We start from the raw sequence: 25,139 nt of genomic DNA on the forward strand, positions 1-25,139 counted from the left end.
TCCCCGGTGAGCTCAGCCGAAGAGCGGAAGTGTGTGTGCAGCGTTCAGTGTTGTCAACGAGCGGCTGCATGCATGTCATGTGTATGGTCGCTGATCCGTGGAGTGAGATAAAATCATCGGCAGATTTTGGACGCGGGACTCTCTTAAAAGGTTTGTCCAAGAGGGTAAAGTCGCGGACGTTTAGGGAGCTAATTTTCAGGTGCGGCTAAACATGCGGGCTAGGTTAGCGAGGTTATGACGCAGTGTTCCCCATGCTGTCTGAGTCCATTTCAGTGATGTGTGGAGTTTTTGATGGCATAATCACATCAACAACTTGTAATTTGCAATGTCGGCTTGGAACATCAGCTAGTGTGAGTTATATATATATATATATGTACTTTTCGCAGTGTACTAATTGAGTCACATGTAAGTAGTACGTTTAGTATAAATCATACTTACGTCATCTGACATATAACAAAACTGTATTTTAAATTAACGTTTACTTACTGGAAACTTGAGGTTCTTCCATAGCCTTTATCGTTCCCATAGAAATAGAATGTACACTAACAAAAAAAAAAAAAAAAAAGCATTTTGTGGCAGGCGGTTCATATGATAAGATACTGTAAACTTTTTATTATTGTTGTTGTTACTGGACTTTGTGATGAAAATAAAAATGGAAATTTTGTTGAATTCAGATGTCAGACTACTGGCCAGAGCTTCATATTGCGTTGCCTTCGTTTTCTGCTGTCATCTTGCTTTGCACCGTGCAACTCAAGTATTTCTTATTTCCAAATGCGTGTCACAGTAGTTCTCTTTGTCTCTGTAGATGACGACCCAGGAGGTGCGGCTGTGTGGCCTTCTGCTGCGTGAGCATTTTGGAGAAGTGGTGGAGAAAGTGGGAACACACCTGATTAAAAGTGGAACACAGAATCTGCGAACCATCTTGCATGAGACTGGAATGTCCTTGGACTTGGTACGGCTCTTTTCGTTTTGGAGAAGGAGTCACATGTATGGATTGTCTACGATCTAGACGTGTACAATGGGTCCTCTGGTTTCATTGTGTGTTGTTTAAACGTAATCAAATGTTGTTTTCTCTTTCTTCAAAACGCAGGTTAAGAAGTCCCTGTGTGTGCTCGTGCAGCACGGCGTGTGCGTCTTCAGCTCCGGCCGCCGAGGACCTGGGAGCCCCACGGAGTACCGCACCAGCTGCGACAGGATTCTGAGAATCCTGCGTTTCCCACGTTACATCTACACCGCCAAAACCCTGTATGGAGACACGGGAGAGCTGATCGTGGAGGAGCTACTGCAGAGGGGTGAACTGACGATGAGTAGCACCGTGAAGACGGTGTCCGACCGCCTCACGCAGAACATGGAGGGTCAGTTGCTCGGCATCCGGTCGCCATCGAGCACCGATGGATCCAACGCAACGCGGAATGATTGTGTGTCCCTTTTCCAGATGGCCGCAGCATGGACTACAGCGAGGTGTCGTCGGCTTTCTCCAAACTGGTGGAAACCCATTTTCTGCAGCGCTGCCCTCCGATGGCAGCCGCGGGGAAAACGGACAGCTCTGCCAGCAGCGCCCCTGCGGCCCCCAGCAACGCCTCTCCGGAGAGCTTCCCCGACTGCTACAAGGTGCCGCAGGTGACGCTCAGAGGGCAGGGCAAGCGCCGACTCTCCAGTGAGGACGCAGAGGAGGAAAGGAGTGCAAAGAAACCCAGACTGGATTCCGAGGTGAGCGTCATAAAGACGCCAGTCAGTCTTTAAATGTTAACGTTAAAAGACCGGTTGCCTTCGGCGCGGCCTCTCATCAGCCCCTGTTTCCTCTGCTCAGACACACGGAGATGAGGGGATCTACTGGCAGGTGAATTTTGAGAGGTTCCATCTCTACTTCAGAGACCAGGCCATCATTAGCGCTGTAGCCAACAAACTGGACCAGGTCAGGTCAAACTCATTTTTTAAGGAAGAATTGAATGAGTAGATTGCACTGTGCGTCTTGTTAAATGAAGTTGTGGACTCCTGACCCCAAGTTTTACACCAGAAGCGGCTGCGTCCACACCAAACGCTTTTCCGAGCAGCGGCTCGATCGGTTAGTGTAAGGATTGCAGGATCGTGCGACAGCCCAGGTAGTTTTGCGTGTATTTAAAGGAAACCGAACTGCTGATGAAATGCAGGTACTTAGAGTGTACCTGCATTTTGTTCATCATAGTTTCAGATTTAAAGTGAAATCTGCTTTATTGTTTGACGGCCGAACCGAACTACCTTGAAGCCGATGCGTCACGTTTACGTTTCACAGTAAAAATCCAGCACATTGTATATTATGATGAAAATCAACCGGATCCACCGTGTTTTCACATCATGGACTTCCTGCCTGAACGAGTCCACCCGCTGCGCATGACGCGGTCGCTACGCGTGAAGAAATGGATGGCGGCGTTCTTCACCAGCGCTTCTGGGACACTTCTGAAACGTGCCCGTGCCACACCTGGTGTGAACCTGCAAACACACTGCAGACACTTCTGATGTATAAATTGGGGGTCAAGTTGAACCAGTTTAAAAACTGGTCGAGAACAGTTTGTTTTTTGCACGCTTACAAGGAGACTTTCCAAGAAGGTTCTTAGAAATGCGTCTTCTCATTCAGTGTTTGTCCAACTTCTTCACTTCAGACTAGCAGTGAGATTGTGAGGACGATATTGCGGATGAGCGAGGTAACAACCTCGCCCACCGCCGCCTGCACTAAGCCGCTCTCAGCCAATGAGATCTTCCGGGCCCTCCCCAGTAGTTACAACATCGGCAGACACATCCTGGACCAGTACCTCACACTTTTGGTGGATGACCCGGTAAGATCTCCATCTGGCAGGCACATTCTCCAGTGCATGGATGCATTTTGGAGGTTTTTTGCCTGAGATCACTTTGCTTTTTTTTGTTTTTCTTAGATGGAGTTTGTTGGCAAAGCTGGTGAAAGCGGAGGAGGGATGTTTGTCGTCAGTATCCTTTTTCATTTCGAGGATGTTTTAGTTTTAACTCATGCATCCTCTGGGCCATCTGCCCGGTTAGTAACAGAACATGGATAATTTTTCTTGACTCATGTCTCAGATCTGCACAGAGCGCTGGCCAATCTGGCTCGTTCTACGCTTGAATCTGTAGTACAGGAGCGGTATGTAAATGGCATTTTGTATTTTTTATTTTCAATTCTGGGGCGCTCTTAAGCAAGATCGAGGTCAGGTAGCACCTCAGTGGAATTACTTTGAACTTGTGTGCAGATTTGGATCGCGTTCAGCACGAATCTTCCGACTGCTGCTGAGGAAACGTCACTTGGAGCAAAAGCAGGTGGAGGATTTTGCCATGATTCCTGCTAAAGAGGCTAAAGACATGCTCTACACACTGCTGTCACACAACCTGGTCCAGCTACAGGTACATGCCTGACGTGAGATCACTCTCAGAAACTTTTGATTTTTAATTATTTGACAAGTTCTGAGACCAGACTCTCAAAAAGATGCTTGCTATTATCATTAGGATTGTTTTTTTTTTTTATTATTATTATTATTTTACGACTTTGCATTATTTTTTCAGGAAGTCCCGAAGACTCCAGACTTTGCACCGTCTCGCACTTTTTATCTTTACACCGTCAACCAACTCCCAACTGCTAGAATGCTGCTCCAGAACTGCTACAAGGTAGAACGTTTAAATGGTATAATGTAAAACTGCGCTGTCGAGCTGTGACCACAGCGGACACGTTTTAATTTCTGCTGGTTCTGACTTTTGCATCGGTTCTTGTTCAATTCCTTGTCTAGACGGTGGCCAACCTCATAGAGAGACGCTTGTTTGAGTCCAAAGAGAGCAAGTGAGTCCACCACTGCAGCGTCCCCATGCCTCTTGTATCTCCATCAGCCAATGTCAACCAAATTATTATACACAGATTTTTTTTTTCCTTACTAAAAATTTTCCTTCCTGACTTCCAGGCGTCTGCTGGAGAAGTCCCAGCGAATCGAGGCCATTCTGGGGTCTCTGCAGGCCAGCGGGGCCGAACCCGAGCAGCTGACAGAGGTGGAGGAGATGATCACCACTGCAGAGAAGCAACAGCTGGAGACGCTGCGGCTTCACATCAACAAGTGAGCCCACTGGATTAAACTGGAGACCCCTCAGAGACGCCACCTCGGTCTGCTGGAGTTTCCACTCTTACCTTTGTTTTTTCCTTCCCCTCCAGGTTGGACTCGGCGGAGAACCAGGTTGACGAAACCATCTTTCTCCTGGAATCGTACGTCACTTCGACTGCCACCAGTTAAGGGTCAGAGAGAGTTTTGCCTCAGATGTGTGACCGCTGTCAAGAACGGCTGTTTTTAGTTTATGTGACTGAATTTTTTCAGTTCGGATTATTTTTAATAGCTAAAAAAAAAGTTTGGGATTTTTTTTTTTATTTACCAGGAAAAAAAAGTGACAAACTAAGCAGAAGAATTCCTCTTTTCATCATATTTAATTTCACTTATGAACAAACAACAACACTGTAAGAAAAAGGAACTGAGTTGTAACACCATGGTTCTGTCTGTATATTAAATAAAAGAAATGTGGTTTATTACATATTGCATCTCTTTTTTTTTTTTTTAAAAAAAAAAACAACAAAAAAACATTTACATAAGTGCTCCCAACGTAGAAAATAGTGGATAGTGCTTTCTATTGGACCCTCAAATGCTGGTTTGGTCCTGGAGGTCCCAGTTGCGTCTTGGTGTTCAGTCCACTGCCGGGCCTGCTGCTCTGTGACCTCTGTGACCTCTGCGCCTGCCGTGAGTCGGAACTCCTGCCAGGTGTCGTGACTGCTGACTGCTGGCCTCACTCCTCTGTGTTCTCTTCCTCTCCCATCTGTTTGCGTGCAAAAAATCCCAGCTGACGAAAAAAGGGAGATTGACAAGTTAATCATCCTGTGGCGCTTCCCCTCACCCCCCCCCCGGAAGGAATCGGACTCCATCAGTACCTTCCACAGTACGAAGATGATCAGGGCCAGGAGCAGCAGGCCTCCTATGACACTACCGATCAGAATCCATAGCGAGATGGGAATCGCTCGGCCCTTCAGCACCTCCAGCACCGTCTGCCAGGGGGGGGAAGAGAGGCATTTAAACCAGGGCCACTCACAGCCAATCAGAATGCGGCGGCGAGGGCACCGGCCTTCCCACCTCCCTCCAGGCCGTCTCTGCTCCCAGGGTGATGAGGTTGGTCTCCTGGGCTGTGAGACGGTAGGCACCTATGATTCTCGCTGACTTATATTTTGCCTATAGAAGGAGACGTGAGACAATGGTCAAGGTTTAAACCGTTGATACAGATACCGCAACCCCACCCCACCCCCAAAAAAATTAAAATAAAATGCCGTTACTTTTCTGAAGAAGTCGTCGTGAACTCTGCGGCTGACGCGGATGATGACGCTCTGCCCCTTCAGGACCTGCTTGACGTCGCACACCACCTCCGTGCACCATGACCTGCTGCAGTTCTGCGCAGATGGGAAAAGGATGCCGAGCTCGTCATTGTGTACAGTATATAGTATATAGTATATATATGAGAAATGTTCGAAGGGTAAGAAAACCAAATTACTTTTAATGTACTGCGGGTATGCACTGTTATTAATGTATTTATGGGCAGCATGTTCAGCTTTTACCAATATAAAAATAATAAATCAGGTCAAACTTTACAAACCGGACCTTGAATGTTTTTCTTTCAATTTATTCACTTGGCAGTGTGAATCTGTTGAAAAATGTCAAATTGTTGAATTTTAATTTGATAGTTTTATTGACTAGAACTTTATTTTATCGGTGTTTGACGTGTGCTGCAGACCTCTTGGCCAGGCCGCCCTTGTGAATGAGGTCCTGATCTCAACGGGATTTTAACCTGATTAATCAAAGGTTAAGAAGGTCTCACCAGCACGTCGTTCTGCATCATGTCCTCCGGGTGGAGCGAGCGCACGTCTCTCTGCCGGGCCTTCAGCTGCGCCAGGTCACTCAGCACGCTGCAGTTCACCCCCGTGGCCTGCGGGGGGCGGCAGTTTAAACACGTCAGATGGTGGTGACGGACGGTGGGGAAGGGCTCGCGTGTCGTCGCGTTGGCGCTCACTCACGTTGTAGGAGAAGACGTCGGTGACGGTCATGAAGACGGCGTCCTGGGCGGCGGCGGAGGGCAGGTGCAGCCGGAGCTCCAGGTTACTGACAGAGTAGCAGCCCAGGTTCTGCAGCTGCGCAACACAACACACGATAACATCGCAAATGACCTTCTTCTTGTTTTTTTAGTGCGGTGATGAGTCATGGCTTCATTGCCGGGAGTTTTTTTTTCTTTAAAAAACAAGTCAGAGCTCGCGGGCTGCAGCTTCTTTTACCCTGAGGTGAGTGTGGAACTCTGGTCCGATGGCCTCTGACGCCGCCCTGGTGGGATGGACCTCATATCGGTTCAGATTAGAGTCACTGCAGAGGCAAAAGAAAAGGGCTTTGTGGCCGCGGCAAAAATCACATTCTGTATTCACACATATGTGGCAAATTTCCAACTGACCTGCTAATAAACACGTCAGGCTCATAGAGGACAAAACTCTGCAGCTGGACGCTATTGTCCCCCATCGTCTCCTCGCGCTCCACGCTGTCACTGTGGATTACAGGCCAGAGGGTGACACTGAGTGACTCTTAATCACTTGCGGTGGGGAAAAAAAGAAAGGAAATGTGGCTACGGAAGCCTCTGGTTTTGGCAAAACAAAAGAACAAACGTCCACAGTGTTTTGGTGAACGACTGAGCTACCTGCTGGTGTGCAGCTTCATCTGGACTCGGCTGTGTAGGGACGTGCAGCTGAACTCAAACTCCAGCATGAAGTTCACCTGCAGAGCAACCGGAGCAGGCAGAGGAAGAGGAAGAGGAAGGAGAAGAAGAGGAAGAAGAAAAAGAAGGCGGATGAGGAGGGGGGGGAAGAAGAAGAAGAAATAAATAAATGAATAATAAACAAAAACAAACAAAATCAGAAGCTCGGGGTCTAGTGCAGATGTGGGCAAACTATGGCCCGGGGGCCATATGCGGCCCGTTAAGCTTTTAAATCTGGCCCGCCGAATTTGAAGAAATGATATTAATAGTAAGTGAGTCATAAAAAATATGTATTTCATGCATTTTTTCAGCATCTTAAGAATTGTTTAAATAAATAGCTTAACACCGTGGGGCTTCATAGACACTGATTTTGTTGTCACTGTGCTTTTGTTCATTTTCAATAGACATTAAAGCATGTTTTCTACATCCCATGATATGCCTGCCGCAGTGACGCGTGAAGCACGAGTGGGCCGAGCCTCTACAGCAACATACTTTTGACTGGGAGCGAAGCACCGGGTAGCTGACGTTACACAAGTGGCTGTTGGAGGTGAGCGCCGTGCACTCAATCTTGAAGTGGGCGTCGTCCTACACAGGGACAGGGAGGAGAGAGTCTGGGTCAGATTGGGTGGGTGGGGGTAGGGGATGGGTGGGTTCACGCCACTCCGCCTGCACCAGAGAGTGTGCCGCTTGCATCACCTTGACGCTGAGGCTGGAGAAGTGCAGGTTCCGCGAGTACTGCAGCATCAGGCTGGTGTTGTAGGCGTTCTCCAGCCGGTTCTCCAGCTGCACCTCCACCGCCAGGCGCCTGCGAGGGCTGCGGATCACATAGGGCTTCTGTCTGCGGGGGAGACAAAAAAAGAGGATGTTGGGGGATGTTTTCAAGGCGGTGGCGGTTGGTAGACATGAGCTCTGAGAGCCGGGGGTGGACGATGCTGGGGATTTTTGACATCGACCCGATACCGAGTAAATACAGGGCCGGCATCGCTAACAGTGATACTTTTTATTTGAAACGTCATAATCAATTAATAATTTAGTGAATTTTAGTTAGAAAGGCAAATTTGATGCATTTTTTTTTAAAGTACTATTAAGGCAATACAAAGCAATTATATAAAAAAAATAAGAATTCTCCTTTTACTACACACAAGCGTTTAAGAAAAAAAGTCATCACTAGTGCAAAATACCAGAAAAGCAACAAGCTGTGAGGGAGTTGGCGAAACTTGCTGGACGTCTAAAAGAAAAACTGCAACAAAAATAATCTTATGTAATCTCATAATCTCATCACGCAAGTATCGGTTCAATGCCGATACTTTTAATCTCGGTATCGCTATTTTTAGAAGGACACGCCCACTGGGAGCCAAGCGTACCTCGTCCCTGAGATGTCCATACGAGCCTGCAGGACCAGGTCGGTGGTGCACACGTCGTCCTCGCCGCAGTCCTTAAAGAACTGGATCTGGAGCCGCACGAGGAGAGAGATCACAACGCGTGTCAGCAGTCTTGTCAATACATGAGGAGCGATGACGCAGCGCCTGCACTGTGGCCCTCACAGATCTCTTGACCGTGGTGGGCCAACCCTCATCCAGCACCGGCCCGCTGTCTGTGTCGTTGATCTTGTAGCGCAGTGAGAAACTAATGGGCCGGATGTAGTCAGCTGTGTCCTGCAGCAGAGAACCAGCAAGTGTCAACCGCCTTCAGTTGAAACAACAACAACAACGCTGCAGTGCGATTCAATTGGTTGAAGTTCTTACATAGACGTGGAAGGGCAGCTGGTGGCAGATGGTCCGGCCCGTGTGGACCCGCAGCGGCAGCTGTGTCTGTCGTTGGGAGCTGTCGTCAAACAGGCCGCGGGACGACAACTTCCTGTCGTCCAGCGTGGCCGTCACCCACACATCTGGACGAGGAAGAGGAGGTTGGACGAGTGAGAGTTGGTTTTAGTGCAGGGAATGGGGAAATTAGTTACTTTTGCCCATTTGTGTTGAGGTATCGTTGTACCGAAGCTGCTGCTCTGGCTGCCGGGGGAGCGGGACACGGTGGTGAAGCAGGCGGTGGCGTTCAGGCAGGCCGACTCCCGCCCCCCCCGCTGGCAGGTCTTCTGGATGACGTTGATGGAGTGCGGCTGGAAGGACAGAGTGACGTTGATCTGGACGACGCTCCTGGAGCTGCGGACGGATGATATATTTACGGGCAGTATATTGGGATTTTATCAAAATAAAAATTCTAAATCAGGTCAAATTTTACCCACTGGACCGATAAAAGCACTATTCCTCAGAAGTGTCTCCATAGCCGTCAACTCCCACCTCTGCCTCCGCCTCACCTGAGCAGGACGGCGCTTCCCTGCGCTCCCACCGCCAAGTCGATCAGCTCGTCTCCGTCCAAGTCCAGGCGGGCGCTGAGGCTGCGGCCAAAGTACTGCAGGGTCGGGGAGACGGACGAGCCTGCGATACGCTGAGAGGAGAAACCGCAGCACATGGCAGTTGGAGCCAATCCTTTAATACAAGCAGGGGGATACACTAGCAAGTACTCCAAGTACTAAATACCTGCTTGTAGTTGTGGGTGACGTGAATACCATCACCGTGGTAGATGTAGATGGCGCCCCTGTGCTCGTCCTCCAGCGGGGCGCCCACCAGCAGGTCGGCGAAGCCGTCGTGGTTGAGATCTGGTGCAGCCGCCATGGCGTAGCCGAACCGGGCATCCTGGGACTTTTCCTCAGACTTCAGAGTTCCATTGGGCACAAAGACCTCTTCCTGCAGGACAAGTGGAGCAGAATGGGGAAGAAGATCAGATTCTCAGAATCATTCCAATCCAAAGTATCATGGGTCAGGGGTGTAGTGCTATTTACCCCACTCAGGCTGTAGATGTAAACTCTGCCCGCCTCCTTGTTTCCTGAGCCGAGGAACATCGGAGCTGCTACCAGAAGCACGTCAGTGATGCCATCCTGGTCCACGTCCAGCCCGCACACCTCGCTGCCGTAGTAGGATCCAATCTAAATGGGGAGGAGGAGATGCAGTAACGCTTACAGCCAGCAGGTGGAGTCCTTGCTTAAGGCCAAAACTAAAGTCCCGGTGTTGGAGGAGGAGGAGAAGGAGGCAGCACAGACGGCTCTACCTGTTCTCCGTTGAGCGCCTGGAAGATGGTGACGTCGCCGTCGTCAGTGAGGTCAAACAGGATGACTTTGCCTTTATGTCTGAATCGAGGAGCCCCAGCGATGTAAAGCTTCCTCCAGTCACCGATGATCACCGACGACACGGTGTAACCTGCCAACGCAGTGCAAACAATCGCATCAAACAACACAGCAGTTGGGACCGTTTTAATGGCCTAAACTGTGACATAAGTTACATCAAAAGACATGACATGACATTGAAAATAACATTAAGAAATAATTAGGCACATGTCACATCTACATTTTAATAGTAGTATAAAAAAACGACAAATTGAGTCTCGATGAAATTAAGCAGGAATAAAAGCATTGTCATTTTTGGCTTATTTTGGATTTGACTGTGTTTTTTTGCTAAGTGTCTAATTGGGGGGAGCAGGTTAATGCCAGAGCTCATACACCCCCTGGTGGTATTTCAGTTGCAGGTGAATTTGTCCCTGTGTGAAGCTCCAAGACTCCTCCTGGTTTCCCAGCACAGAACTGTGACCATTCTGAGCGACAGATTTATAAAAGCTGTCCAAGTGATGACCTCATAGTCACACTAAAATCTGTTTCGCTCTCTCACGGCAACGTGTAAATCCAACAAGCACTATTTGTTATTCCCAGGTTCCGGTTGCAGTCACCTAAATAAGCAGCGTGGTTCTTGAGCTCCAGTGGAAACTCGCTTTCAAAAGCCTCTCTGGGCGGCATGACGCGTCCATTCAGGCCCTCCTTCAACACGCCACCGTCCCAGTCATAGGCGCCCACCATCCCAAACAGGATCCCATCCTGGAGGACGAAGACAAGACAGGGATTAGACACACCGGCACATTAAGTGTGTGTGTGCGCACGCCTTTTCAAACACACACATGAACAGACTCACGTCCAGTGTGTGTGTGGAGAAGCCGATCTGAGACATCTCCATGTGGAAGGAACTCTCGTTGTAACCAAGAGTGCCTAGAAACGGAGAGAGACATTGTTTCAATCAACGATTCCACCGTGTTTCCTCTGTCATCTCCTCCACCCCTCCCTTCCTTCCTTCCTTCACTTCCTCTCCTACTCAAGGGTCTGGCCTGGATGAAATCGCTGACACAAGGTTCTCACCATAAAGACCACAGGTGGTCTCAGACTTTTACTTCCTCCTCTGACTCTCTCCTCTTCAGTATCTTTTAGCCATCATGTTTTGGCCTCTCAGTGTGCAGCTCTTCTCAACTGATGTAATGTCTTGACTCTTTATCTAAAAGAGTATCTGCGGTAAGTCGTGACAGGTTGTCCCAGAAAAAAAAGGCGTTGAGATGTTAAAGGTTCACAATGTTCGGCCTTTAAAGGTCCCATGTTATATAAAATCATTTGACTGATAGTATCTTAGAATAATCTGTCTGTTGCCTGTCATTTTCCTTCTCAGAAATGAGAAAACTTCTACCTCTACTTCTTTGACTAGCGCCATCTTTCTGAAAATCTGCACTAAAACACGCAGTTTCACCCTTCATGACGTCACAAAGGGCTATGATCCCTCTTCCAGGTTGACATCAACATCTGCAGCCAGGTGCTCAGTCTTGTTTTTGCTCCCTTCCAAACATGTGGAAGGTCCAACAAGGTTTCAGTTTCAGCAGGAGGATGATCTCATACTGAGGTCTAACAACATAAAAGATGATGCTCTTTATCCCACTCAGATTGTTCTCGTGTGGCTAACAAACCTTCCAGAGTGAAGATACGATCGCCCAGGGCATCAACAATGTCATTCAGTGCGGCTTCATCCGTCACGTTGAAGAAGAATTTATCGTCGGGATCGCTGGCGATGTACTTGATCTCCGAGATGAACGTCTCTGGGTCCTGCTGCCGGCGGATGTAATGACCGAGGACCTGGAGCCCAGCGTGGGAGAAAGACAGAGCGGTTTATCGCAAGGGGGAATTACGGTGAATCAATAAGCGGCTCCACGAAAGCACTGATGGATAAAGCTGGATGCTGGGAGAGAAAAGAGCTGGGCGAGAAAAGCTGAGAGCATAAACAGACTTTTTGGCACGAAAGAAGGGAAACGACTTCTCCACGTCTGACTGCTGTGAGAAATCAGGTGCTTCTCAGGGCCAAGGCAGAAAACTTTTGAGGGAATAACGGAAATGGGGCCTTTAATTGCACAGTCAACTATTCGGCATTGCCTTACAGTGCCCCCCCCCATCATGTCCCCTGGTAGACATACAGTGATCTCATAACTACAGTCAAGAATATACTTTTTTTTTTTTTTTTAAATAGTGTTTTCTAATTAGTTCAAGTCAATCTTAGAATCCCTCATATGTTTTCCTTTAAATCCAAACTGTTTATCTCATGGGTTGTGGACTTCAAACATTTCCATAGAAAAGTTAAAAGCATAAAAGGTAAGAAAGACACAAAAAGCTTTTCCTAAATGCACACTAAGATTACTGGATTTGCAATCGAAGCAGCAGAGTAAAACAGACTGGACTGGCCGAAGCAGCAGCAATGTCCTCAAACCCGACGTACGGGCTGAAAAATTCTATAAGAGAAACCGAACCCAAGAATCTCCTCCTGTGACTCCGGCCGCCGCGCAAAACTGAGGAAATCCTTTGTTTTTTCGGAGGCCGGTGGACGAAGTGGGGAGCAGCGCATTAGGATCTTACACCGAAATTCCTCTCTCCCATGCTGAACGGCGGAGGCCCCGCTGAAACGCAGAATGTTTGTCCACACTGAATCCGTCTGAATATATGAATTCAAAACGATACGAACACATGGCTCTGCAGAAATGACTTCCCTACAATAACACAGAGACCGGCCGTCGGCCCCGACTGAGTTACGGTCAGAAAACAATCTGTAGTGACTCTGCCGCTACTTTCAAGCCTTTGCAGGCCCATGGGCAGTGTTGTTGAGATTACTCCATAAAAGTAATCCACCTACTGATTACTGATATGCCTTAAAAAGTAATCTAATTACTTATTTCACTACTTTGTTTCATAAGGAATCAATTACTAATTACTTTAGTTTAAAAAAGATAAAGTAACAGTTGAGAACGTCTTGTTTCCTTCGCATAACGTACAGCTGTCCTTAATGTTCTCCCATTCAGACGAGATGAACTCAACATAATGTTTGTATTTCCAGCTACAAACGCAATCGCTGTTTTTGCTTTTGCCGCCGCCATGCTTGTTTTACTGCGTTGTCGCATCTCAGTGACGTTGCATGCACGGCTGCATCATCAATCTGCGACATCATCGTTTTTGTGGACATTTTGTGGATAATAAGACGTTTTTAGCTTGCAAAATATTTCAGAAAAGTAATGGAAGCGTTACCCGGTGAAGTAATTATGATATAGTTACCATTTTTGCCAGAGTAATCCCGTTACATTACTCTTGTTACTAAAAAAGTAGTTTAATTACAGTGGTGGATTACTTAGTAATAGATTACTCGCCAACACTGCCCATGGGAGACATTTTTTTTTTACCACACACACACACACACACACACACACACACACACACACACACACACACACACACACACACACACACACACACACACACACTGCTGCTGCCTCACACAGTGTTCACCTGTAACCACTGTGTTTCGGTACCTAACACTCGACCTCAAATCCCTGCCTTCTCACTCTTTGTCTTGTATTTCCTTCGGCCAGTGCGGCTTCAGACACAACTGCTGCTCTTGTGCAGCTGCACCGCGTCCCTAATTCCAAAACATCAGCTGGTCCACCATCATCTCAGCTCGCACCCTCGCACTCTCCCAAAATGAATGCGACGGCAGACATCTCATATATCGCTGTGTTAAACACGGTGAAATGAAACTCCTGGAACTACATAGAATGTTTTAGGGAAGAACCTCAAACTTCAAGGCTAACAGATTTTAGCACAATATTAGCACAATTTTAAACTGTAGCAATTGAAATGAGAAGTGTCATTCTCCCTGTACAAAGAATGCCACTAAATTCAGGGAGTGGCGTGAATTTAGGGGCACTCGTGCGGAGTTTGGCCAACAAAAGAGGATAACAAAATACACAAAACTAAAACATGTCATAATTTGAATGAAACGTTTCAAAGCTATTTTTAAACAGCGGTAATGTATACAATTCAAAACCATCTCTGAGTAGATTACTAGCTGTAACTGTGTGCGTATGTGTGTTTCTATAGTGGCGCCCTGCCCACTACTCCTCCTCCTCCTCCTCCTCCTCCTCCTCCCTGTCTGCATCTCGCTCTTCTTCTGTGGTTAATGTGGAGTCTGGAGGTTCCCCAGCGTGTCTTATGGAGACGGGAGGGGTCCAGATTCTGTCTGCCCCTCTGACACTGGCTGCCCTGCCCGCTGTGTGTGTGTGTGTGTGTGTGTGTGTGTGTGTGTGTGTGTTGGGGGAGAGTTAGGTGGGGCTGAAAAGGAAGAGTATTTTTTCCCTCGCTGTGCTATTTTAGACCCAAGGGGTTCATTTGGTAAATTGGGGACGTTATTTTAGTAGTTGCGGCGGCAATTTCCTCTTGATGTTTGAGGGTGTAGATTGTTGCTGTACCACAATCACACAATGTCACAAAGATAAACATTGGTCGTGTGTTTCCCAGAGCAGCTGAAGGGAAAATAAATCAGTCACAAGTCAAAAGTTCTATTTTTGTTATTGTTTTTTTTAGCAAAAAAATTTTAACTTTTAAATTTTTTTATGCCAAAGAAGAGCAATGCATATTTTGTAGGGAATTGTACTGACAGCGATGGCGTATCTGGTGATGTTCCTCTCCTCACACTGCTCCAGCGCAGCCGGTAGCTCCTCCCCGTCATGTGACTCTCCGTCTGTCACCACGATCATCACCTTGGTGGCGCCCTCCCTGGCGCCACGCTCAGGGCTGAACGCTTCCGTGCTGGAGAGGGACACATGAGGAGGATGACTGACATGATGCAAAAAGACTGGCGGAACGGTTTGGAATTAAAAACAGGAAGAAAAAAAAGGAAAGTTGTCGCATTGCCGTTAAATAGCTCAGCACATGAATTATTGCAAGTATTTGATATCTAGAGGATTAAAGAAAATTTTGGTCCATCGTATGAATAACAACAACAGCAACAATAATAATAATAGTTGGTTATGGGTTTGATTCTGGGTATTGAAGCGGGTATTGAAGATGGATGGATGGATGATAATAATGACGATCAACAAAACCAAATCACCTGTAGTAGCAAACAATGCAGCAAAGATAAATGTAACTGTAGAATAATTTAAACAGGGAAACTCTGTTACACAATCTGTGTAACCGGGCACTGTGAACCACACTGGTGACCTACAACCACCAAAATCCAGCAATTTCATTCTTCTGCTAAAAAGAAAGTTTGGACCAAGCTAGAATAACTTTCCACATATGATCCCAGAGACGTTACAAAACTTGAACAAACAAGCTCCAGAATGCTGCACTGACGCCCTGCTGGCGAAGTCTGGTACATAGTTAGGCGTCAAGGCGCCTGAGGGGAGGACGCCGGTGTCGCTTACTTAGTTTAAAGATCCCTTATGAGATAATATACAATTTCAGGCTCTTCGCAAAGAAAATTAAAAGCCAGCAGAAGCACTGAGAGGCACCCAAGTTCCCATCAAGTCGGATAAAAATGGTCACAAGTACCAATACATGGCACACGCATATATCAGCAGCTGAGTCAAAGGGGCGTCATTGCCGGCGGTGCGCATGTGTCAGCGGACATGGCAGCCGCATCTGTTGCATTCCCATCCAGTTGTGCCATCGGGCACAGGCAGGAAGCCCAAAATGAGGAACATGCAACAAGACTGTCGCTAGCGAGCGACCGCGCCCTGTTTGTCTGCAGAGGGCCCGCAGTCAGCCGGACCTGCCTGCAGAACTCAGCTAGGATGGTTAGCCTCAGACCGACGCGCACACACACATGCAGGCAAGCGTCACTGCAAGTCATTCTCAGGCCCCGTGCACTGCAGGCCTTTGACTAAATATAGCATCGTGGTCAGCCGCATGAAACTGGGAGTTAAAAAACAAACCGTTTCCCCTATGCAGCCTGCAAATTACATAGGGAGCGAAGGGAGACGGAGTGGAGAAAACTGGAGAGAGAGAGAGAGAGAGAGAGAGAGAGAGCTGTGTTTTAAATATAACGAGCCGGTCCGAACAGATGAGCACATAATGGTGAAAATTAAATTAAATGAAAGTGAATAGGTGAAAGGAAATAGGTGGGTGAAAAAGAAAAAGCTGGAAAGAAACAATAAATAAATACATAAATAGACAGACACACAGGACAAAAGTTGGACAAATAATGGCGACTGAGTAAAGTGTAGAAAATTTAGGAGAGGGGAAAAAGTTGGAGATGAGACTGAGTGAAGAGGAAGATGAAAGAGGAGGGAAAGTGAGCGCAGCTAATTGGGAGGCCTGCACGTCTTTACAAGCAATTTTATGGAGTCGCAGTCGGGTGATAATAACACTGCGCGGCGGTCTGGGTGCCCGAGTGTGAGGGAGCCCGTGTGTGTGTGTGTGTGTGTGTGTTTGTAGGCAGAAGGCGTCTCAGACGGGTGGAGCAATATAAAAATCATTGTGTGATCCAGTTGTAGCTGTTTGATCCTCCCGCATTGCGTCTGTCACCTGACCTGCATTCTGCCTCGCAACAGCTGTTTGGTTTTGGGGTTGACGTGAGATTCTTTGAAACAGGAATTGTAATATTGTCAGGGAGAGTCGTAACACAAAGGATGTTGGACGTTTTTTCTATGCTTTTTTTTATTTATTCCATGACTGTGCCTGAACAAAGAAGGATATTTTATAGCTACAGAATGAAAGTTTATAAAAATAAAATAAAAAACAACAACATTGTAAAGCGGTTACACATAAACCCTTCACAGGCCAGTCATTGAAATACTGCATTTAAATTAAACTCAAATTAATCTTGTTCTTTGCCCATTTAAAGTATAACAAAAATGAATGTTCGTCAGGAGGAACATATGTTATTGTGTGATGTCTTTATGTTCATGGTCATTCATATTTGACTCCACTTTAACAATATGGAATCGTGTCGAACTCTACACAGAAAACTGGATGGAATTTGCGATTTGCTTAAGCAGGATCAGCTTTAGCTTTGGCGCCTGTCAACGCAGCAAGACATGAAAGCAACTTCAAGGCAGCCATATTTTTGGGAGGTATGTTGGACAAGTTCATGGGGTCAAAGTACAGTCGGGTCTATAATAAGACCCGGGTTAGGGTTGGGGTCAAAGGTCACTGATGTACTAGGTTGCAGTTTGGGGGCGGAGTCCAGGAAACAGTTTCTGTCAACATTGCATTGAAGCGAAAGAAGCAAATGTCTGCAAAACGTCCATGCAAGCGATGCGGTGGCGAGAGAGACACGCTGGCTGGTGTTTTTGCAGCTGCAGCCAGCGGTCCTACTTGGCCCTGGCCGGCCTGGGTCAGCCTCTGTGTGCACTGCCACACCTGCAGCCGTGCTGAGCTCAGCTAACCACACTGTTTTTCTACCCGGCCGCCTTTCACCGCGTCGTGCCAGCAGTCTTATCTGTCCATCGTCTCCCCAAGTTTTCCCACTTCCATCACATTTTGTAAGTTGACGGCATTTACCTGCAGGGACGCCTTGTATGGCTGAAATAATGGACAGGCCAGTTGTATTGAAGAGTGAGGGTCAGAAGAAGGGTCAACACACAATTTGTCAAACTCGCATTGGGATTATATGTATTGGTATAATGTTTTTTTTTTTTTTTTTGCAATTGTGGGTCACAAGTTGCAGTTGTGTCCCTCTTTCCCGTCACAACAGTTGCAGTGTTTTACTGGCTCTGTTTTCCACCCACTGCTTCTCAACTACCTTTAAAATGTTCCTCTTAAAGCTCTCCAAAACCATTGGCTTTAAATGGACCAGAAAACAGGAACTCTCAATTACCTGCGCGCACGTGTGTGTGTGTGTGTGTGTGTGTGTGTGTGTGTGTGTGAGAACACCTCTCCACCACACACATCGGGGGCCGGGTGTGGTGCCTCAGACTGAGTCTGAAGAAATATTTTGAAAAGAAAAGAGATATTTCTGGACTGCGATGCCGTTTCATTGAGCGCTGACGTTCTGACTGTTTAAACTGGCAACGTGACCCCGAAGTGTTCCCAGTGTAAACAGTCAGAATGTTTAAAAGGCCAAGACCGAAGCGTTTATCGCTAAGTCCTCACTCATACTTGAGGGTTAGTTATAAATCAAACCCTCAAACGTGATGTGATGTGGGCAGAACTATGCTTCGCTTCGCAGGAGTCGGTTGGAGACGATGGCAAAGACACAAATCACACAGACTCCAGTACGAAGTGCTTCATATTTTTGTGTCCAGTTCAAAACAGCATTCCACAATGTAAGATCAGTGAACCTCTAGAGTCACTGAACCAGGAGAAGGCTGAGTTCTTGTTGCAGCCGACAGTCACCCTCTTTTACCTCAGGGTGTTTCTTCTTGTGGGTGGGTGGGGTCCAAAATGACCCCCTTTTTTGGGGGCACCCAAGACAAACTGTGGCACTTTCAATCAGAGCGGCGCTCGCCACACACATTCTTCGGGCAGCCGCTGGATTCCAGCAGAGTCATTCTGGAGAGTCGTGTCCTTCCTGCCACAGACACCCTCCTGCCAGGGACCCTGGATGGGACCCACTGCCAGTGTTGGACCCCATGGGCCGTGAAGGAGAACATTCAGACCTTCCTGGGCTGTATCTGATCACCAAGAACCACGAGCTGCCTGCAGGCCTGTCTCAAAAATAGCACAACTTGGTGAACTGCGTCTAACACAGGTTGTGGGTTCGAGCCCCGGCCGGGTCATAGCAAATACTGTAAAAATGAACCCATTGCCTCCCTGCTTGGCACTCAGTATTTGGGGTTGGAAATTGGGGGTTAGATCACCCAATGATTCCCGGGCGCTGCTGCCCACCGCTCCCTCGGGGGGATAATGGGTCAAATGTGGAGGACAAATTCTGCATCGTTTAAGATGTTACAATCATTTAAGTCGTTGTTGGAAATTACTTGGAGAACTCATTAATGGAGTGGTCAGTGGTTAGCGTGGTGGTTGATGCTGCCGCCTCACGGCAAGAAGGTCGTGGGTTCGATTTTGGGTCTTGGACCTTATTCTTCTGTGTGGAGTTTGCATGATCTCCCTGTGTCTGCATGGGTTCTCGCCAGCCTCCTCCCACAGTCCAAAAACATGCGTGTAAGGTGAATTGGAAACTCTGTGACCATGAGCTCAGGATTAAGCTGGTATTGAAAATGGATGGATGAAACTAAAGGCTGACTGTAGCAAACTGGCTCAGTGCCCATGAAGTTGCTCTCAGGTTCAAGAAGGCTGGTGTTGGGAGACAAAAAGCCAGCAAGCAGCACTAAGAGGAACCGGGAGTGCGTGTGGAAAGACAACCCCAAAATAAAGGCACTTCTGTGGCCTTCAGGGACATTCTCTGAACCGCCTCAGCCCACTTCCTGCCACGCACGCTCTCTGTCTTCGTCTGGAGCTAATGTGCCTCCATCACCTGCTCCTTTCAGTACTGTGCCAGCTCGCCACCCACTGGCAGCTGCTTAGCCACGAAGATGCCGTCTAGAATTACACGAGCGGAAGGAGGTTCGTCTTGGATTTGATCGCTCAAGGTTCCGACTCTGAGACAAACTACCATCAGTCAATCACTCGGAGCAGAGGTCAGAGAGAAGGTCGGCGGAGCCTCACCAGGCCATGTGGATGGCGAACGCCGTGCGAGTCTCCCGTCCCTCCTGCCTGCTGATGTTCTTGGCCGCCTCCACCACCTCCTGTGTGCTCTGGTACTTCTTCAGCGACCACTCGTGGACGGCAACCTCGCCGTACTGCAGGATACCAACCTGTGAGCATCACAAACACACAACACACACAGTGTTTCACTGGCATGACAACAGTGTTGAGCAACATCTGACACCTTATGCTGGGCTGAACTCTCTCCTTTGAGCGCCACGTTTTTCTCCTAAAACCAACCACGAACCCAAAACCAGAACTATTTCCCCTTCACCTCACATCGCTCACAAGCCCTCCCTCCAACCCTGTTGAAAACCTCAACCCTGCTCTCAGTCCTGGACCTTCTTTAAACTCTGAATAAAGACTCTGGTTCCTGTCTCTGTTCCCCCTCCAGCCTCAGCTCCCTTCCCTCCACAGCGTGACTGAATCCATTCATTCTCTTCATACTGTTGCCAAACTTGTGCTTCTTGGGTTGTTTTCTTGGGGGAAAACTCGTACCTGCATCTGATCTGGGCTGATGTGGAACTTGCTGAGGATGTTGCTGAGGAAGTTCTGGACCTCGTACCATGGGTAGATGCTGTTGGAGCCGTCCAGCACAATGACGATGTCCATGTACGTGGAGCACCCTGCCAACGTGTCGCGGGTTCAGAGAAATCATTAGTCCCAAATATCATTATTAGTTACTTGCGTCTCTGACCCAGAAGAGCGGCTACTTTGTGCGGTGGGGGCGATGGTCTCCCTCGGCTGCAGGTCGTCGCTGACGGAGGCGCAGATGCCGGTGCTGAACATGGACGTGCCGCACTCTTGAGACCACAGGGGGGCGCACGCCTGCCCGGGAGACACGGCACGTACACACACGAAAAAGGTCAGCGTTGTTTGAAACTGTTTTAAGCCCCCTCACGACTGGTTTACGATTTACGTTTTCATCACAATACAATGAAAGGAAACAAAACAATACCATACAAATAAAATACAGAGAATACAATGATAGGACAATACCGATGTACATGTACATAGACAAGTTGCAACCAGAGTTTGTGCAGATATTCAGTGAGATATCTTGACAGAGTCAATAGCTGCATTTCCATTACAGCTAGAATTGCGCAAAACCTAAATATCATGATGAAAAATTGGTAATGAAAACACCTAAACTTCGAAAAAAAAACTCTCAAATATGGCTAAACTAATCAAAGAGGAAAATATAACAGCCATTCTTGACAGCAAACAAACGTAAACAAACAAAGGCAAACATAATTCAAAAGAATTACGGCTTGTGTGCTTCACACCATTCAATGGAAAAACCTGCAAATCGCAATTGTACTTTGTCGAAATTTTTGCTTTTATTTTACGAAACACTGTAATGGAAACGCAGCTACCGACAGTATGAGGATGTTTCAAGGGTTTGATTAAAGCAGTTTAGTGGTGGAGAAGATCCAACACCCTCAGGTAGATGGTTCCAATCATTTGGTCCATTGAACATGAATGCCTTTCTACCGGTTAATCTACTGGTGCGCGGGACAAAAAAATAAGGATTAGGTTCCTTGCTGCAGGTGCAACAGGAGGTCAATGGCGGCCGCAGTCAATTAAATGGTTTGTTTTACACCGACGTGACTCGCAGGTGATTTTTTTTTTTCTTTTGTTTAGTTGTCATCAAAACTTAACGACCGACTCATAAACACTAATTAACGGCGGGGCGGCTGGGACCAAGCGAGGACAGGCGGGGAATAAAATAAAATAAAATGAAAACAAGAGGGAATAGGTCATGGAAAACTACAATCGTGTGGCTTTTGGGGGGGAATGAAACAGTGAGGCGAGGCAGAGACGACTGTTGACATGCTGGCGGCCGCCAGAGCTGCAGCAGCAAACCAGTAAAACCATTTCAATCTGCTCGTGCTAAATGTAGCAGAGTGAGTGTGGTGTCGAGTCTGGGTGGTGGTGGTGGTAGTGGTGGGGGGCTTGTATAAAAATATTCTGGCCTTCAAAGCCTTTTTTTTGTTGGCTTTCATATCCAGAGCGAAGAATAATGGGCTGAGTGGAAAGTGGTGGATGAAAGAGAAACTGGTGTCGCTGCCCCAACAGAGACAAAAGAAGCAGAAAGACGAGGGTGAAAGGAGAAGAAACAGGCTGGCTCAGTTTGTCCTGTCATTACCGAGGGGTCAGCGAGGAGATGGAGGAGCGAAGGAGGGAAGGAGGGAGGGAAAGAGAGAGAGGGTGAAGAAAAGCTAGAAGAAGTAGAAGAAGAAAGGTGCTCTGGCTTTTAGGAAGTCTGTCATTAACAAAAGGGCCGGAGACGCATTCCAGTCCCGTTATAGACCCAACCACTGGCTTGACACACACACACACATACACACATACGTGCATGCACACACTTGAGCGCATGCACGGAATGAGCAATAAGGATGGACAAGGTTTGTTTTTTGTTTTTTTTAACCAACCTTGCGTGAACTCACCAAATAGATGCAGTAAAAAAAGCCGGCGGACACAAAAAACAGACCCAGCAACATGGACTCGGTAACTAACACACAAACAAACACAGAAGGCGTCTAATTTTATCTCGGTGGGAAGTGCCGCTTCTCCAACCAGTGGCCGCTAACTTTGAAAAGAAGACGCGGAAAGGACGACGCTCCTGATTCCACAACCAGAAATGACATTTGGTTGTTTTTTTGCTTTAAATTAAACAATCTCTGTTCCGGCAACGTTGAACAAACATCTGGACTTTGCTGCTTCACCGGTGACTTTATCAATGTGAACATGAGTCGGCGGAGTGTTTCCAGGAAGTGTGGCCCGGCGGGGGAAGTGGGTGAACCGCACACGGCCGCACATCTCGAGTCAAACATCATCGCGCTGATTCATTTCATTTCAAACGCCGTCAAACAAACACAACCTGCCCTCACCGCAACCAACCGGCAGCCCGCCGGATAAAAATAAAAGCCCCTTTGTGTTCCTCCCTTCAGACTGGAAAACAACTCACCAGGAAGCCGTCGGGTGAGTCCGGGGTGAGAGTCATTCCCAGGTGGGAGTTCCTCAGGTTCTTGGAGACGTTCTGGAGAGCGATCTCACCTGGACAGTCAGCACAGCACACCTTCATCTCTTTGTAGCCAACACGTGTGTGTGTGTGTTTTTCTTTCAGTCTCTGGTACATTGTACAAGATGTTGTTGTTTTTTTTTACCCACCTAAATTAACTTTACTGCAGGCTGAGTTCTTTTCCTCTCCCACAATGCATTTGTACACGTCTCCTTTTCTGTTGCCGGGCGTCCCGTCCCATGGTGCACCAACCAGCATCCTGCATTAGAGAGAAATAGTGAGCGTCTTATCATCGTCATCATCATCATCATCATCATCATTGTTGTCATCATGATCATGATCATCATCACCAACATAATCAACATCATCATCATCACCATCATAATCATCGTAGTAATCATCATCATCTTCACCACCATCATCATCATCATCATCATCAGTGTGTCATTAAACCATTAAACACTATTTGAGGCGGAAGTTGGGACTGACTCTCCGTCTCCTCACACGTACGATTTCTCTCCGTTTGATTCGTGCTGCAAGACGGAGAAGCCGAACAGAGCGTCCTCCGGCCCGCTGAAGATCCGCGGGTGCTTCACGTCAATGTTGAAGCAGTGGCACAACTCTGAAAGACACGGCGGAGGAAGCCATTAGTCGGGCCAGGAAGGAAGAGGAGGGCAGGTTCCCTCCAAATTTCGTGTCCCTTGAAAAAAGAAATTATCACGTTAGTTCCGCTTCAACTTTACATCAGACACCACACACAGAGAACAGAAGCATGTAGAGATTTAAATAGTACTAAATGACAGTGCAGAGGTTTGGATCTTATATATTTGAATGGCTCAGACACAATATACTCGTAGGAGGTTCCGGTGGCCTCGTCATTGAAAGAATATCGGTGCATTGGAGCAGATGCTGGCAGGACTTTACTGTGGTACGTGTTTTTGATGAGTGAGGGAGAAAGCCGAGTGCCCACAGGAAACCTTCACCTCCACAGGCCCAGGAAGTCAGTGTCCACACACAGGAAGGAACCTCCCCGCTCAAGAAACCCAGGAACTGATCTGAGAACCTTCCTGCTGTGAGGGAACTAACTGCATCACCCCATAGTTCAAATGTCACATGGGGATGAGAGCTCAATCAAATGCTCTCTGTAAATCTGAAGGTACAAACTGACACTAATTATATTTATTTGCTTTTAATATTTACAGGGAAACAGAGCAAAGGCTGTGTGAGGCCAACCGTCTGTCTACAGTGCAGCGTCAGACTCGGATTCTTTTTTTTTTTTTTTTGCAGTTGAGTTGGGGGAGGAGGCGGATGAACAGAGTGACCTCTGAGCAAAGGGAGAGCGAAGCAGCCAGGAGAGCGAAGTGAAGGGAAGGGTGTGGGTTAGAAAAACTGTGGCGTATAGTAAAGCTCCTGTAGTGACGCACAAGCCTGCCGTTCATAGCGCAGGGACTGTAAACATGTTCCACCTGAGAAGACCCAGACAAACATCTCCTGTTGCAGAAGATGGGGATCGTCTGCGTATGTCTGATCTTTTCCCCTGTTAGCTTCGCTACTTCGAGGGAAACCTGCAGAGAAAGTCCAGCCATGACTTGCTGGTAAAACTGCCTGAGGCGTATTTAGCCCTGTGTTTACAGCTTCCGGTGAAAACCGGCACCTTTGTCGCTCCTTCCTCGTGTGTCGGAAAAGGGAAGCAAACCTGGTGGCCACAGGGGGAATTAGTGGAGGGATGTAACCTCGGAGAGATGCCAGGGTTGTATTGAACCCCCTGTGACATCACAAAGGGCCCATTGCCAAAAATAAGCACTTAGCAGGCATTTTGTGAGGGGTGAAGCAAGAAGAAAAAGGGAAGTGACAAGATAGAGACAAAGATATCGTCAGACAACAGTGACAGAGTGAATTATATTATTAACATGAAGCAATACAGTCATGGAAATGGGGAAAGGGGGAAAAAATGGAATGAAAGATTGAGTGTTTTTTTGTTTTGCTGCTCAGGTGTATCGTGTGAATGATTGTGTATCGTCAGTATCACAGATGTGGGACTAACAGGAAATCAAATCTCACATTTCAAAAACCAGAACTTCTTCTGTGCTTCTGTCGAGGCAACATAGAAAAGTCCATATTTTGTTGTTAGCAGAATGTTTTCACCTTGCCATCAATAGCTGTAATCAAATGAAATGTCCTCTCCAAGATGCACGACTGCATCCCGTTATGTGCATTACACACTCAGACACAAACACACACAGACAGACACAGACACACAACGACCCCCTGACAGTTTTGCATCCAGCTCGTCTCGTTCCTGCCTCGGTCCAAACGCCTCTGAATGGACGAATCGTTTGGGACGCTGCTCCTCCAGCGACTCTCCGCCCGCTTCACGTTGGAAGTGTTTCCACGGCAGGAACTTCCAGGACGGCGGAACGAGAGCAGACGACCGCTGCTGTGATTACACACCGACCGGCCGCTCACACACTGCTACACAGATACTTCCTG

The 25,139-nt window shown here is 47.5% G+C and overlaps 2 protein-coding genes across 2 annotated transcripts in view; one reads left to right on the top strand and one right to left on the bottom strand.

Moving 5' to 3' along the window:
* The first annotated feature begins 1 nt into the window (after window position 1).
* Window positions 2-4,551, top strand: polr3c (polymerase (RNA) III (DNA directed) polypeptide C). Its single transcript, XM_076040718.1, has 13 exons — window positions 2-150; window positions 806-952; window positions 1,091-1,355; window positions 1,436-1,710; window positions 1,811-1,915; window positions 2,640-2,813; window positions 2,910-2,961; window positions 3,070-3,130; window positions 3,237-3,387; window positions 3,547-3,648; window positions 3,768-3,817; window positions 3,936-4,085; window positions 4,181-4,551. The coding sequence occupies exons 2-13, from the start codon at window positions 806-808 to the stop codon at window positions 4,257-4,259; spliced, it is 1,611 nt and encodes a 536-aa protein (XP_075896833.1). The 5' UTR covers window positions 2-150; the 3' UTR covers window positions 4,260-4,551.
* The window catches only part of itga10 (integrin, alpha 10), a 26,622-nt gene continuing 5,911 nt past the window's right edge, over window positions 4,429-25,139 (bottom strand). Inside the window, exons 2-30 of the mRNA XM_076040717.1 lie at window positions 23,160-23,271; window positions 22,799-22,908; window positions 22,596-22,684; window positions 20,338-20,452; window positions 20,123-20,250; window positions 19,586-19,734; window positions 14,629-14,779; window positions 11,623-11,788; window positions 10,809-10,882; window positions 10,570-10,714; window positions 9,898-10,046; window positions 9,632-9,775; window positions 9,330-9,536; window positions 9,107-9,237; window positions 8,785-8,951; window positions 8,541-8,683; window positions 8,340-8,450; window positions 8,160-8,245; window positions 7,492-7,633; window positions 7,288-7,380; window positions 6,739-6,815; window positions 6,499-6,588; window positions 6,329-6,413; window positions 6,074-6,187; window positions 5,878-5,985; window positions 5,339-5,452; window positions 5,142-5,237; window positions 4,943-5,056; window positions 4,429-4,854 (exon numbers count right to left, since the gene is read on the bottom strand). Coding sequence (XP_075896832.1) covers window positions 4,801-4,854; window positions 4,943-5,056; window positions 5,142-5,237; window positions 5,339-5,452; window positions 5,878-5,985; window positions 6,074-6,187; window positions 6,329-6,413; window positions 6,499-6,588; window positions 6,739-6,815; window positions 7,288-7,380; window positions 7,492-7,633; window positions 8,160-8,245; window positions 8,340-8,450; window positions 8,541-8,683; window positions 8,785-8,951; window positions 9,107-9,237; window positions 9,330-9,536; window positions 9,632-9,775; window positions 9,898-10,046; window positions 10,570-10,714; window positions 10,809-10,882; window positions 11,623-11,788; window positions 14,629-14,779; window positions 19,586-19,734; window positions 20,123-20,250; window positions 20,338-20,452; window positions 22,596-22,684; window positions 22,799-22,908; window positions 23,160-23,271 — 3,464 coding nt within the window. The 3' untranslated portion in view covers window positions 4,429-4,800. The remainder of the gene's footprint in view (window positions 4,855-4,942; window positions 5,057-5,141; window positions 5,238-5,338; window positions 5,453-5,877; window positions 5,986-6,073; window positions 6,188-6,328; window positions 6,414-6,498; window positions 6,589-6,738; window positions 6,816-7,287; window positions 7,381-7,491; window positions 7,634-8,159; window positions 8,246-8,339; window positions 8,451-8,540; window positions 8,684-8,784; window positions 8,952-9,106; window positions 9,238-9,329; window positions 9,537-9,631; window positions 9,776-9,897; window positions 10,047-10,569; window positions 10,715-10,808; window positions 10,883-11,622; window positions 11,789-14,628; window positions 14,780-19,585; window positions 19,735-20,122; window positions 20,251-20,337; window positions 20,453-22,595; window positions 22,685-22,798; window positions 22,909-23,159; window positions 23,272-25,139) is intronic.

This window comes from Nelusetta ayraudi, unplaced genomic scaffold (assembly GCF_046127955.1).
Source record: "Nelusetta ayraudi isolate G7.1 ecotype Tasmania unplaced genomic scaffold, CSIRO-AGI_Nayr_v1 ptg000063l, whole genome shotgun sequence".
NCBI classification, from domain to species: Eukaryota; Metazoa; Chordata; class Actinopteri; order Tetraodontiformes; family Monacanthidae; genus Nelusetta; species Nelusetta ayraudi.